This window comes from Scyliorhinus canicula, chromosome 18 (genome assembly GCF_902713615.1).
Source record: "Scyliorhinus canicula chromosome 18, sScyCan1.1, whole genome shotgun sequence".
Classification (NCBI taxonomy): Eukaryota; Metazoa; Chordata; class Chondrichthyes; order Carcharhiniformes; family Scyliorhinidae; genus Scyliorhinus; species Scyliorhinus canicula.
Window position 1 is genome coordinate 38614390 of NC_052163.1, and position 14400 is coordinate 38628789.

Sequence of the window (14400 nt, forward strand, 5' to 3'; positions counted from 1 at the left end):
TGAAGCAAATTTCTTTTACTAGGTGCACAATTCTGGCAGTTTAGTGCACATTATTAGGAAGTATAAATTAAATGAGTTGTGAGAAAGAAAATCAATGGGTAGAATTTTATGGTGTCACACTGGCAGGTTTGCCAACGTTAATTTTCCGCTAGGTTCCCCAACCTATCTGTAATTTTACGGAGGATGTTGGTGAGGCCCAGGATAAGCTGCCAACCCCTCCCTATTGAAGCCGTTAACTGGCAATTCATGGCCACTGAGTCGCCTTCCACCCAGCCTCGATTTTAAGGCTGGAAGGAGGAATTCAGCAGCAGGAGAAAAGCCAAGCTGGTTGCATTGCTCAAGCCTCCAATCAGATTTGGGGGTGGGGGCGGGGGGGGGGGGGGGGGGGGAGCGCCTCTCGCAAGGGCCTCCCTTTACACATCAAGCCCCCTCCCCACAAAGTTCATCCCCGACAAGCCGCTCCATCATGACCATCAATCCCATGTCCCCACCTCCCTAGGGCCTCACCTCCCCACATCTCCCATCCCTTCCTGTCACCCTTTGCCACCGCTCTGAGACTACACCCCACCCTGCATTTACCTGGTCCTGGACTCCGGAACTTAGAATCTGCGCACTGCCTGCAGCCCCAGGCCTGCCCAATGCTGCTGCTGGCACTGCTGGGTCTACAGAACTGTTGGCTAATGAGATTGGCCAGCATTTTCAGTGAAAATGCATTCCCTGCTGACTCTTTAGGTGGTGGGGCAGGAAAGCTTGCCTGTAGGTGGTTTTAGGGTGCAGGATATTAAAATTCTATGAAATATATCTTTTAAAACAATCATAACTTCTGAAAGCTATTTTTTAGTTCGGTAGGTAGCCTTAAAATTGCAGTCTCCTATGCTTAGTACTATAGTGGGCCCCAATGGGAATGCAAAGCATGGGCCGGAATTCTCCGGCCGTTGCGATTCACTGCTCCTGCTAGCAGCGCACCCCAGCCGCAGGTGTCCCAGTGGCATGTGATGGCTTCAATGCGAAATCCCATTGACAAGCGGCAGGAAGAGAGAATCCCGCGCAGTCAATGGCGTGTCACCAAGAAACAAGCAGCCATGCGCCCATAGTCTTTCAAAACATTAATTATTCCAGTACTTAGTTGAAAGATTTTCAGTATTTCTCATTGCAAACTTGCAGATCAGCAAGGGTACAAAGATAATTGGGAGTAAATACTTCAAAAATCTACACATAACACAGTGTGGTGGAAATCGCCACCCAAAAATTGCAGGTCCTGGGCAATTAATATTTTCATGAGTGGGATCAACAAATTTGTATTACACAAGTGGTATGAGCGAAAGGTTGCAGTTGAGGTGCGAAGTAGCCACGAATGATGGGACAGAGTCAAGAGGGCTTACTCCTGTTCCTACTATGTTCTTACGAAATGCAGGCATACGAAAAAGTGGTTTTCTCGCCTCAAAATGGTTTCTATGACTTGCACAGTTTTCTGAACAATTTGTATTATCGAGACTTTGATGAGCTTCATCGATGTACATTATTGTTCAAGTATTGTAACTTGACTTTTGTGTACGTGACTACGGTTGGAAAGTTTTGACCTGAAGTTATTAAAAAGAAAGACTTGCAAACACGTACACAGTTCTATTTTTTTATTCATTTTGAATGTATTAAATTTGATGCAAGCAGTTAAAATTCAAAGAATGGCAGAACAATCTATCTGGCTTGATTTTATATCCTCAAGTTCAGTTGGAACGCAATATCAACAGTTGAGAAACAAATTTTTGGAGCTGTGTTTGATGCCAATCAGATTTGTAAAATGTTACAAAATATTGTGGCAAATTTCTGGCATTGCCAATAAATTTGAGAAAAATTTCCATTATGGGGTGAAACCTAAGATAGCAGCACAATTCTCTCTCATATTCCTTCAATCAGTCCAGCACCATTTTTTTCTTCAGATTGAGACCAAACATATTACCAAACACAAGCGTATTGTATTTAATTATTTTAATGAAATATCCAAAAATCTTTCAACTACAATGCATCACAAATTAAACACCAGAAATAGAGAGTAACCAGGGGCTAATAAGAGTGAGGAACTTAAAAATAACTAATATCTGCAGAAAATAAATATTTGAGAAATTTAAGGGATTAAAAGCCAACAAATCTCCAGGACCTAGTGGCCTACATTCGAAAAGAGATAGCTGTACTCATGACAATTTTCCAAAATGCTCGTGTTTCTACAATGGTCTCAACAGATGGAAGTTAACAAATACGACACTGCTATTCAAGAAAGGAGATAGAAACAGGGACCTATCGGCCTGTTAGCCTGACATCGGTTGTCAGTGAAACACTGGTTTCTACCCCAAAGGAAGTCTTAACAATGCATGTAGAAAATCATAGTACAATCAGACAGAGTCAACGTAGCTTTACGAAAAGGAAATCTTGCTTGCAAATGTATTAAAGTTATTTGAGGCTGCAACTATTAGGATAGATAAAGGGAAACCAGTAGATCCAGTACACTTGATTTTATAGAAGGCATTCGATAAGGTATCTTGTGATGTTCTTGTTCTCCAAGATAGCTAAAAGTTGTAGTGTTGACAAAGAACATTAAACTATTTATTTAAAACAAAGCTAGTTTATTTACACTACTTTAAATGGTTTGCACACTCTACTAATAGCTAATAAAACAACAGTATTAAATATATGCTACAGTAATCCATCATGTCTTTCTAATACAACTAACACTCTATCTCAACTTCTAACTATTCTTCTCCTTAACCTTCTCCCAGAATGCTTAGAGACGCAGCCTTTTAAAACACTACTCAGTGATGCCATCTAGTGTTCAGACAGATGAACATCATCTTGTTAACCCTTTACACTCCTTAGATTATACATATCATTTCATATCCCACAAACGATTAACAAGATAAGGGCTCATGGAGTTGGGGGTAACACATACCAACTTATTACCAACTCAACCAGTCTTTATGTCTCACAGATTCCTTGCATCCTCCCCACTGCTTGCATTTCAACCTGTTGAAATTGTCAGCAAATGTGGATACATTCGTCTAAAATAGATGATAAGTTGCCGAGGGCCCAGTACTGATCCTTGCAGCATTCCATGAGTTAATGCTTGCCAAATTGAAAATGCCCCATTTATCATGGATGGAGGATTGTCTGAGGGAGAAGGAGCATAGAGTGAGGATAAAGGGGAATTTTCAATTGATAAGCTTTAAATAATGGAGTGTCACAAGGGGCAGCGCTGGGGCCTCAGCTACTTACAATCTGTATCAGGCAACGAGACCAAGGCTAATGCATCCACATTTGCTGACAATACAAAACCAGGTTGGAACGGAAGCTGTGAGGAGACAATGAGTCTGCAAGACATATAGACTGGCTGAGTCGGTAATAAGTTGGCAAATATAGTACAATTTGGGGAACTGTGAAGTTATTCAGTTTAGCAGTATGAATGGAAAAGCACAATTTTCTGAAAAGGTGTGACACTTTTAAATGTTGATATTCAGACGAAATTAGATGTACTCGTAAAAGGAACACAGAAAGTTAGCATGCAGGTACAGTAAGCAGTCAGAAAGTCAAATGCGCATGTTGGCCTTTATTGCAAGGCGATTGGAGCACGAGAATAAAGAATTCCTGCTAAAATTGTATAGGTTTTGGTGAGACCACATCTGGAGTACTGTGTGCAGTTTTGGCCTCCGGTTCTGAGGAAGTATAAACCTTGGATGCAGAATAGCAAAGGCTCACCAGATCTCTTCCTGTGATGAGAGGATTTGATAAGAGGTTTATGAAATTGGCCATACACTCTGGCATTTAGAAGAGTGAGAGAAGATCTCATTGAAACATTTAAGATTCTGAAAGGCATGACAGAGTAAATAGAGACAGGCTGTTTCCCCTACTGCCAAATCTAGAATACAAAATCACAAAAATCAGGAGAAAAAGTAAGTCATTCGGCCCCTCAAGTGTACTTGATAAGATCATGGATGATTATGGTCTCAACTCCACTTTCCTGCCTGTCTCCCATTGAACTTGACTAACTTATCCTTGAATATACTCAATGACCCAGCCTCCATTGTTCTTGGGGAAAGAGAATTCCCTGGCTTAGGGTGGCACTGTGGTTGACACTGCTGCAGCACACCACCAGGGACCAGGGTTCGATTCCAACCTTGGGTGACTGTGTGAAGTTTGCACATTCTTCCCGTGTCTGCATGTGTTTCCTCTGGGTGCTACTCATCCTACCGATTTGGGATGGAAAATAACTTCTGCACCTCCCCCGACATTAAGAATTAAATAATTGTAACTACCTTCAGAAAGGGAGATAAATCATGCTGTTGAAACTATTGAGGTAATCCCCTCTAGTCCACATCAGGGAAAATCCTGACACGCATTCTCCTGAATCACCAACTACCCATGGCAAACAAAATCCTCCCGGAGACATAGTATGGTTTTATACCTTCCAAAGGAAAGCTCTGACATGTTTTGCTGCCAGGCAAATCCAAGGAAAAAGTCAAGAACAACAAAAGGAGCTTATCATTGCATTCATCACCCTGACCAAAGCATTTGGCTCAGCAAATCGTGAGGCGCTGCAGATTGTGTTCCAAGGATTTGGATGTCCAAGAAACCGCATCACAATCCTGCAAATGTTTCACGATGTTATGACGGCAACAGTCTTGAGTGGGGGGGGGTCTGAAACAGCCCCCTTCAAAATCCCGACCAGCGCCAACTTGATCATCAAGTTGCGTCACGCGTTGAGTTCAAACGGCTTAAAAGTTTAACGTCCTCATCAAAGGGGGTGGTGGCTAATGGACATAAAATATAGAACGGTACAGCACAGATGACTGTGCAACCTCGATGTTGTGCCGAGCCTTGTCCGAAACCAAGATCAAGCTATCCCACTCCCTTTCATTCTGTGTGCTCCATGTGCCTATCCAATAACTGCTTGAAAGTTCCTAAAGTGTCCGACTCCATCACAGCAGGTAGTCCATTCCACACCCTAACCACTCTCTGAGTAAAGAACCTACCTCGGACATCCCTCCTATATCTCCCACCCTGAACCTTATAGTTATGCCCCCTTGTAACAGCTTCATTCACCCGAGGAAATAGTCTCTGAACGTCCACTCTATCTACCCCCCTCATCATATTATAAACCTCTACTAAGTCGCCTCTCATCCTCCTCCGCTCCAAAGAGAAAAGCCCTAGCTCCCTCAACCTTTCCTCATAAGACCTATCCTCCAAACCAGGCAGCAGCCTGGTAAATATCTTTTGCATCCTTTCCAATGCTTCCACATCCTCCCTATAGTGAGGTGACTAGAACTGCACACAATACTCCAAATGTGGTCTCACCAGGGTGGTTGCAGAGAAGGAAAGAAAGGGAAGTAAATCCTCTGGATCCCACGACCTGATAGGACGTCCTGCCCCATGTGCTCAAAGATCTGCTGGCTGAGAATTGGACTGTTTAGTCACATGAAGACATCCATGGTAGAAACCCACGACTCCCTGAGTGAACACTATCCTCGAGTCGAAGGGCACCCGACGACGATTGGAGCTCAGCGATATGTCTTTTAAACTGTAATTTTCCTTCCCTTGCTTTTATTTGCTATTCTCCTCACCATTCTGTGCCCCCCCATCTCAGTTCATTAACACGTTCCCGACATGAAAATTATCTCCGGGTGGAATTTTCGTACTGTACACAGCACTCTCCAACAAATGGAGCTGCCCTACTTTAAGAACTATGAGCTCCGGGTATTTATCAACATGTGGGGCCTTTTCTTAACACAGTCCAAAAATCTGGCACGATATGCTGTACTCTTGAATAATAAATTGCGTTTGATTGTTTTGAAAGAACACATTTCAATCTCCGTCTGGAATTTGCAACAACAGTTTACTGACTCTCACATAATCAGACACATTTATGAACCACAGACAACTGATCTCCTGACATTTGGAAGTTATGTGATGCTGATGGGCCTATGCGCACAATTCTAAATACATCCTTTAATAAACTATCCCATTGCACAAAGAAACACAAAGGGAACTATTTAGGGGAAAGCAATAGTTAGAAATGTCATGAACCTCATCAACGGTGCAAACCGAGTGCTCCAAAAGTGAATACTAAATCATGCTTAAAATCATCGTTTTTACTTTTATTGTTACATTTCTTTACTTCAGACATTTCTTTTCGCTCAAATCGCAGAAAAAAATTATCTTCAATTTGTTGGTCTGCCAGTGCTTAACTAAATTTTTCACAGATTTAAATGTTAATGTTACGTTGATATTAGTTCCTGTTTATTGCTCTTACCGTGAGTGCCCCCCCCCCCCCCCCCCACCACCACCACACAAACATGTTTTGCAGTGGCGGAAGCGACCTGCCATTGGCCGGCAGTGGGATTTTCAATGGGTTTTCCCATCGTTCGACTGTCCACCGCCGGGGAATCCATGATGATGGATGGCTGCTGTGGGTGTGACCGGAAGATCTCTCTGGCAGGAGAAGCCTGAAAATTTTGGTTGATGTGTTCATGACTTAGGCCCTGGAGATCAACTACCGCAGATCATGGCGTATAAGACAGTCCAATTTTCCGGCGCAAAAAAAAACATTTTAGGTCGATACTCAGCTTATATGTTGACCTCCCTTTTCTGTGAAGAAACGCTATACTAGCATTAGGGGTTTGCCTCAATTTTCCATCTCAGAAATGCATGCTTTACTCACCTCAGATATCTGCGCATGGGAGCAAGCAGGCGATACAGGCTGTATTGCCAGGAGGATGCGCAGGAGTTTACGACATGCCCATGCAATGCAGACTTGGCAAATAACGAACAGAAATGGGTCCTCCGGCAAAAGGAATAAAACGCAAAGCTGGTTTCAAGCTAAACGTGGTAACATTTGATAACTTGTCAAGCAACATTGCTGCAGTGAGGAAATTCGGGGTTAGTGAAAAACTGGTGCAAGAATGGAAGGAGGAATCTGCCCTGAAGAAGATGCCCAATACCAAATGCTTCATCGGAACAGGGAGCAGCCTGTTCTTGCGAAGCAGGTATCAGAATGGGTCTTGAAGAAATGGTCAGAATGGTTACATCGTCACTAGAAATGTATTGCGTATATGCTCACTTAAATGGCCTAAATCAAACCCTCTGAGTCTGGCAAAGATTTCAGAGCAATAGCTAGCTTGTGTAGCTGCTTTATGTATCGATCGCTTGGAGCCTACAAGAAAGCTCCTGGAGAAGGCTTACATCAACCCAAGTCTGCCGCTACGCAAAGACCTTACCAATTCACCTGCTGCTCACCCCTCATCACACCAGCCTGCATGGCTAAGACCACGTGCCAAGGAACAACAGCAGAGGCCCTGTGGCAGAAGCAATGGAATCAACACGCCACCATTGAAGGTCACTTCCTCACAGATCCCCCAACCCACCCATCAGGCTTCAACTTGCCCTGCCAACATTGGACTCTGCAATCGTTTCTGCACAGGTCAAGGCCTATGTGGAGCAAGCTGCCACAAGTGGGGCCTTGCAGGGAACACGGGCTGCAACTGCGGCGCCTCCCCATCAATCACTCACATCACTGAAGACTACCCCCCTGACAAAATTCAGCAGAGGAGTCAGCGAGCTCCATTTAGCCACTGAGGAAGCTGTTGCCTAGCTTGGTGATTACTGCACGCACCAAAAGGAAACTGTGTGAGGTAAAGTATTCCACAGTTTTCAGCTTTTTAAGAGAATAAGTTGAGTAGGAACATGCGCAATAGTACCAATTTCACAAAACAGTGTTGCAGAAAGGAGCAATTATATGTCGAGTGTATCTTGGAGCATAGAAGAAACAAGAAAGCAAAAATGTAGAGCATCACTGACCATAGTAATATCAATATAAGAGTCCAAAAATAAATGTTGTGATGGAAAAGAAATACGGGCTAGAATTGAGAGAAGATTTTTAATCAACCACCTCAATGTGTCTCATGCCATCTGACAGCTGTTATATATCAACATTTAAAGCCATTCAATTTTTCTATGGCTAAGATGCAGAAGTAGGGAGCAATCAATAAGGCTCAGCAAATGGATCAGGGCGGCTCTAACAGATATTGAAAATCTGAAGTTACTGCTTCAACAAATATCGTCTGTATTGAGTGTGGCAAATGAAGGTCTCATAACCTGTGGAACTTAAAGAGACACAATGATAAAAGCATTATATAACAAATGTGATTCACCTACATAGCCACAATGAGATTGATTGACTAGTGGAAAAAGGGAAAGAGAGAGCGAGAGAGAGAGACACAGAGAAATTCTCTTTATTTTAAATTAAGGGGCAATTTATCGCGGCCTACCTAACCTGCACATCTTTGGGTTGTGGGGGTGAGACTCACGGAGACACGGGAGATTGTGCAAACTCCACACGGATAGTGGCCTGGGACCAGGACCAAACCTGGGTCCTCAGCGCCGTGAGGCAGCAGTGCTAACCGCCGTGCCGCCCATGACACTCAGAAATTCATTCATGGATTTCCAAACATGTTCTATATATTCTTGCTACTTTCGTAAATAATCAACTTTGCTGTTATCTTACCTGTAGAGTGCAAAGTCTTCTTCATCAAATATATCTTTTATTTGCTCGACAAAGTATCTGCAAATATAATTTGAAATGAATGATACGCAACGTACTTGATTTAATCTTCATTTGATCCTATCCCAACCCACAAGCGCTCTACCTGCAAAAGCATTCATGCACATCATGATTAAAGTTACTGTTAAACACCCTATGAATTGCCTATAGGTTTTCTTCTTTATAAAAAAAAAACTTCCATTTAAAATGTAGCCTGTTTGTGGCTCAATACTTTTGCTTGTGAGTGAGTTAATTTCAGGGCTGCCCATGGGCATGTCAATATCTTCCTTTAACATCAGAAAAGGAAGGATCACTTTCTGTATAATCTGTACTCCTGGGTTGGTGGGGAAAATCAAAAAGCGAATTCATCTGAGTATCGATCATAGATCATAGAATCATAGATCATAGATCATAGAATTTACTGTGCAGATGGAGGCCATTCGGCCCATCGAGTCTGCACCAGCCCTCGGAAAGTGCACCCTTCTTAAGCCCACGCCTCCACCCTATCCCCGTAACCCCACCTAACGTTTTTGGACACTAAGGGCAATTTATCATGGCCAATCCACCTAACAGCATATCTTTGGACTGTCGGAGGAAACCGGAGCACCCGGAGGAAACCCACGCAGACACGAGGAGAACATGCAGACTCTGGTGACCCAAGCCGGGAATCGAACCTGGGACCCTGGAGCTGTGAGGCAACTGTGCTACCGTGCTGCCCACCTCTGATGACAACTTGACCAGGTTCAGCTTCAGTCACTTAGCTTGCTGATACTCACTACTGAGGGACGCACATGAAGAATTGCAAAGAGTGTGAAGAACAGATCGTACCTGTAGATATTAACAAATTGTTTCCCCATTGATAGTGCTCCAGAGTGCAAATCCAGAATGGAAGCCTGGAAATAAAATGATTTTACAAATTTTACAGAGGATTCCATAAGGCAACATAATACTCCCCTTCCATTTTGAGTCATTTACCTGATATTTACTGAAAAACATTGTGCATTCACTGGAGCTCTGACTTCTACTTATTTCATTTATTATCTGACTATTTCAATTAATATACCTGTTAGGTCATTCTTAATTTCAAAATATGGATTTAAATAAGAAATAATCAAATCTTTAATGCTTCCAATGACATTAAAATGTTGCATAAACATAACATTTGGCTTCATGAGAGAAATCAGCATTTTAATTAATATCCACAAAATGCAAAAAGAAAATAGCTTTCAATGCCGGCAACTGATGCCTCCTGGCCCCTGCAAGGAGCTAGTGGCAGGTGGGAGTACGGGCAAAGAGGCATATAATCGGATGGGATTGGCAGAGGGGGGGGGTTGCAATGTCCGTCACCATTCACCTGAACCCCTCTGCTTGTAAAGTACCATTTTGTGGTATTTTCCCTCAATGTTTGCAACCATGACAACAATGGCACGGCGTTCATTAGTGCCGAGTTCCAAACGTTCATGGCCTTCAATGGCAATAAACACATTCGCACAGCACCATACCACCCCTCATCGAATGGGTTCGCTGACTGTTCAAAGCTGGCATGAAAAAAAATCACCTGCGCCACTGGCGACCTAAAGTGGCACATTTTCTCCTCGCTCGCAGAACCAGCCCGCATACTATGACAAGAATAGCTCCAGCCAAGTTGTTACTGGACCGTCACTTAAGGACCAGATTACATCTTGTGGTTCCTTGTGGAGGATAGAGGCAAGACAGAGTTGTCAAAAGAGGGACCATGATGCTTCGAAAATAGAGAGGACATTTGAGATAGGTGACTCAGTCTATGTGAAAACCTTTGGAAGTGGATCAGATTGGGTTTCTGGAGTTGGGGTGGCCAGAACAGGGTCACTATCATGTGTGGTGCAGGTGCAAAACAAGTAAGTGAAGAAACACGTGGACCATTTGAGAATGCGGGAGCACTGTTGCCTAGCCCAGTTGTACCTGAAAGTAGTGTGGTGGTTTGCTCAAGAGTGGCTACTACTACTACTAGCAGGCCAAAGTGCTGCTCCCATTGAAACTGAAGAGAGTGAGACACAAATTCCAGGGGAAACTCCAAGTGAGATAACTGCAGCAGAATCTACCTCAACAGTTGAGTCACAGCCAATTGAGCTATGTCGGTCCCAGAGGAAGAGAAAGTCTCCTGACAGACTGAGTTTTTGATGAACTGTGTAGAAGAAGTGTTTCTCAGTATTGGTGCTTTGTTAACGGTATAACTATTTCATGTATTGTATAATATGGGGAGGGATGTAGTAGCTGGCCCCTTTAAGGACATACGCGGGAGGATCATGTGACCCCATCACCCAATGGGAATCGAGCGCAGGGATTTTGGTGCAGAGCTGCAGTGGATCAGTGAGCTAAAAGTGATAACACTGAAAGACCCTGTAAATACCGTTTGTAAATAAACTATTATAATTTGTTATGCTTACTAACTGGTGGCCGCCAATCCTTCCTTTCCTCCAACAAAAGAATGTAAATCAGGCTGATTCTTCAACCGACAGGCAGTCCGCTACACTAAGTTATTGAAAGTTAGCTCATTGTTCCCCAGGCTGAGACACGAAGCAGTGTTCTTCCCTCAGTAAATACTAATTAAAATCAATGGGTCAGTCTTTCATCTCATGATTGTTTGTGGTCCATTGCTGGTGCTGGCTGCTGCATTGCTAGATACACCACTGATATGTTTGTCTGATTACACTTCTGTGAATCCTCTTGGCACATTCTGCTACATTAGCGTCGTTATATAAATGAGTCTGTTGTTGCTGTTGAACGGCCCCGAATGTGAAAGCCTATTGACGCAAATGGCATGAGTCAGTGCCCACAGAGGATGAACAGTGAAAACAAAATCGCCCACTCTCGGTAGAGCTTGCTCAATCGTCATTCTGCTCTTTCAAGAGTTGGATCAACCTGCTTTTGAAGTTCGAGCCTTTTTATTTATATTTGCTGCTTTATTGGAGCAGTTTATTCAGGAGTGTAGTAGTCAAGCAATAGATTGAGTGCAATTATTTTGAAAGGTCATCTATGGAAGATAATTTTTTTTTTTTTATAAATGTTTTTTATTGGGTTTTTGAACAAGGTATAATTACCGTTATGTACACAGAATAAGAAACATATATATATACACAAATCTAGAAGAGAAGGGCACACCTCAACATACCAAGGAGAAGGAAATGGTACATAGTACAAAAAATACAATAAAATATGAAATAGAATAACTGGTAGGGTATTGTACACCAGCTCGACAGGGGCAGCTCTATACACCTGGCACAATTATTTACACCACGTAAGTAGGTGACTGTTTGCGCGTGGGGGGGGGGGGGGGGGGGTTGGGGAGGCAAATATACATGTGGGTGCCGGGGAGATAATTACAATGTGCGATACTTGGCTGTGTTGTGTGCTGTTGTCGCCTGCTTCTCCCGGACGGATCTCGCTGCCGTCCCCCGCTCGCCTCCGCTTCTGTTGCTCCTCCCGTCCTCGGTCTTTATTTTCCTCGTTCCTCGCTCCTGGAGATGTCATGCACGTTTTGGTATCCTGTGCCTTCCTTCCGGCTCCCGTTTCCCTCTCTTTCCTCAGGTTTAGCTGTCCCCCCCCTCCTCCCTCCCTCCCAGTCTATCTCTCCCTCTCATGCCTTGGCTACCTTCCCCTGATTCTTGGCTACCTGGCTATTCGTCCTCTTGTTCGTTGGCCACAAACAGGTCCAGGAACATTCTGTGGAACATTCCACGTTCTGTGGAAGCCGTCGTCTGATCCTCGGATGGCGAATTTGATTTTCTCCATTTGCAGAGATTCCAAGGTTGGACAGCCAGTCTGCAGCTTTGGGTGGTGCTGCTGACCGCCAGCCAAACAGGATTCTACGGCGGGCGATCAGGGAGGCAAAGGCAAGGGCGTCCGCCCTCCTCCCCAGGAATAGATCTGGCTGGTCCGAGACCCCGAAGACTGCCACTTTCAGGCATTGCTCCACCCTCACCCCTATCACTTTGGACATTGCCTCAAAGAAGGATGTCCAATACTCCACAAGTCTGGGGCAAGACCAGAACATGTGGGCGTAGTTGGCCGGGCCTCCTTGGCACCGTTCACATCTGTCCACCACCTCCGGGAAGAACCTACTCGTACGGTTTCTTGTTAAGTGGGCTCTATGTACCACTTTTAGTTGTGTCAGGCTGAGCCTTGCACATGTGGCGGTGGAGTTGACCCTATGCAGTGCTTCGCTCCAGAGTCCCCACCCTATCTCAATCCCCAGGTCCTCCTCCCATTTCTTTCTTGTTACGTCCAGTACGGTGTCGGCCCTTTCAGTCAGTCGGTCGTACATGTTGCTACAGTTTCCTTGCCTAGTATGCTTGCGTCCAGTAGTTCTTCCAGTAGTGTCTGTCGTGGCGGTTGTGAGTGCGTCCTTGTCTCCTTTCGTAGGAAGTTTTTAAGCTGCAAATACCTTAGCTCGTTCCCCCTGGCTAGCCGAAATTTCTCTGTCAGTTCGTCCAGTGTTGCGATCCTGCCGTCCGTGTATAGGTCCCTGACTGTCAGTGTCCCTCCGTCCTGCCCCCACCTTTTGAAGGTGGCGTCAGTCACTGCTGGTGTTAACCTATGGTTGTTGCAGCTATGGAAGATAATTAACTGAAAGCCTCCTAGTGGGTTTCAAGTTGCACAATTAAATTTGTTACCCATCGGATTAAGCAGCCTGGTTCAATTTGTTTGCATTGCTGATACATTACGTAGGACATTTTATTTTATCGCGGAGTGGGTCTCAACAGTTAGGTAAACACTTTAAAATGTCATCAGCTATAAACTTGTGTGTTAAGGTCAGAATTCAGCACCAGAAGCTTGCAAGACCATAAGAACACTTGCTGTCTCCTCGCGCCTGCTCCACCATTCATAAGATCGAGGCTGATCTGATTGTAACCTCAATCCCTCATTCCTGCCTATCCCCGACAACATTTCACCCCCTTGTTAATCAAGAATCTATCTCGCTCTGCCTTAAAAATATTCATAGAATACCTCAAAATGAGTATCCTAAAGTTATGGAGCGGAGCTGTTCACATGAGTGATTTCCCTTAATTAAGTGCATTCTCTGACTGCAGCATCATTTTCAATGTGACATCAAAATGTTCAAATGTTAATTCTTTATTTTCAGCAGTTTCAAAACGGCAAAACAATTAGGTCAGGTGGTATCGCTCCATTGTTATTTCAGCAAATACACCAAAGTATAACAATATTTTACAAAGCGCAATTTTAAAAAGGGATTAAGTTGGATTTACAGGGATCTGGTGTAGTAACCATGCAATCATTTACTTTGGAAATATTATAAGTGGCTTTAGTTTGCACAAAGAATTAAAAAGATTGAGGCAGATTTATCAAATAAACGGTCAACTATTCCCAGAACAGTTCATCGTAAAAACTCTACAGTATGTAGTTTAAAAATCCTTCCTGCATTGTTCCTGAGTTAAGAAGCTTTAAAGAACGGCTAAATAAAAAGCCACACAACATCTACAACAAAGTCACTGAAGCCAAAGCTCAGATTCAGCACACCCTATCAAAATACAACAAAGGTAGCGGAGACTGTAGAGTTATTGTTGTATTGGTCCCACCTTTACTCAGGAATCTAACACAAAATCTGCGCGGAGGCCTGATCACTCCATGTGGTGATTCATATTGTAGCCACCATGTATCGCACCCTGGCAGTAAAGGCACAATTTCACAGGTTAGCAGATGATATGCTAGTCAGATCTTAAGGTGTGATTGGTCATCGCATGCAAGATGCTTACACTCGGTTATAATTCAAAGCATAAAGCCACATTGCTCATGCAAAAACAAAACACCTATGAAAATGA

The 14400-nt window shown here is 43.7% G+C and overlaps 1 protein-coding gene across 4 annotated transcripts in view; it reads right to left on the bottom strand.

Annotated features, from left to right (window-relative positions):
• uts2r2 (urotensin-2 receptor 2) overlaps window positions 1-14400 on the bottom strand; it is a 185938-nt gene that overhangs the window by 53921 nt on the left and 117617 nt on the right. For all 4 annotated transcript variants that reach the window (XM_038777112.1, XM_038777115.1, XM_038777111.1 and 1 more), the window contains 2 exons: window positions 9410-9474; window positions 8546-8602 (listed from right to left, as the gene is read on the bottom strand). In XM_038777112.1, the coding sequence (XP_038633040.1) occupies window positions 8546-8602; window positions 9410-9474 (122 nt within the window). The remainder of the gene's footprint in view (window positions 1-8545; window positions 8603-9409; window positions 9475-14400) is intronic.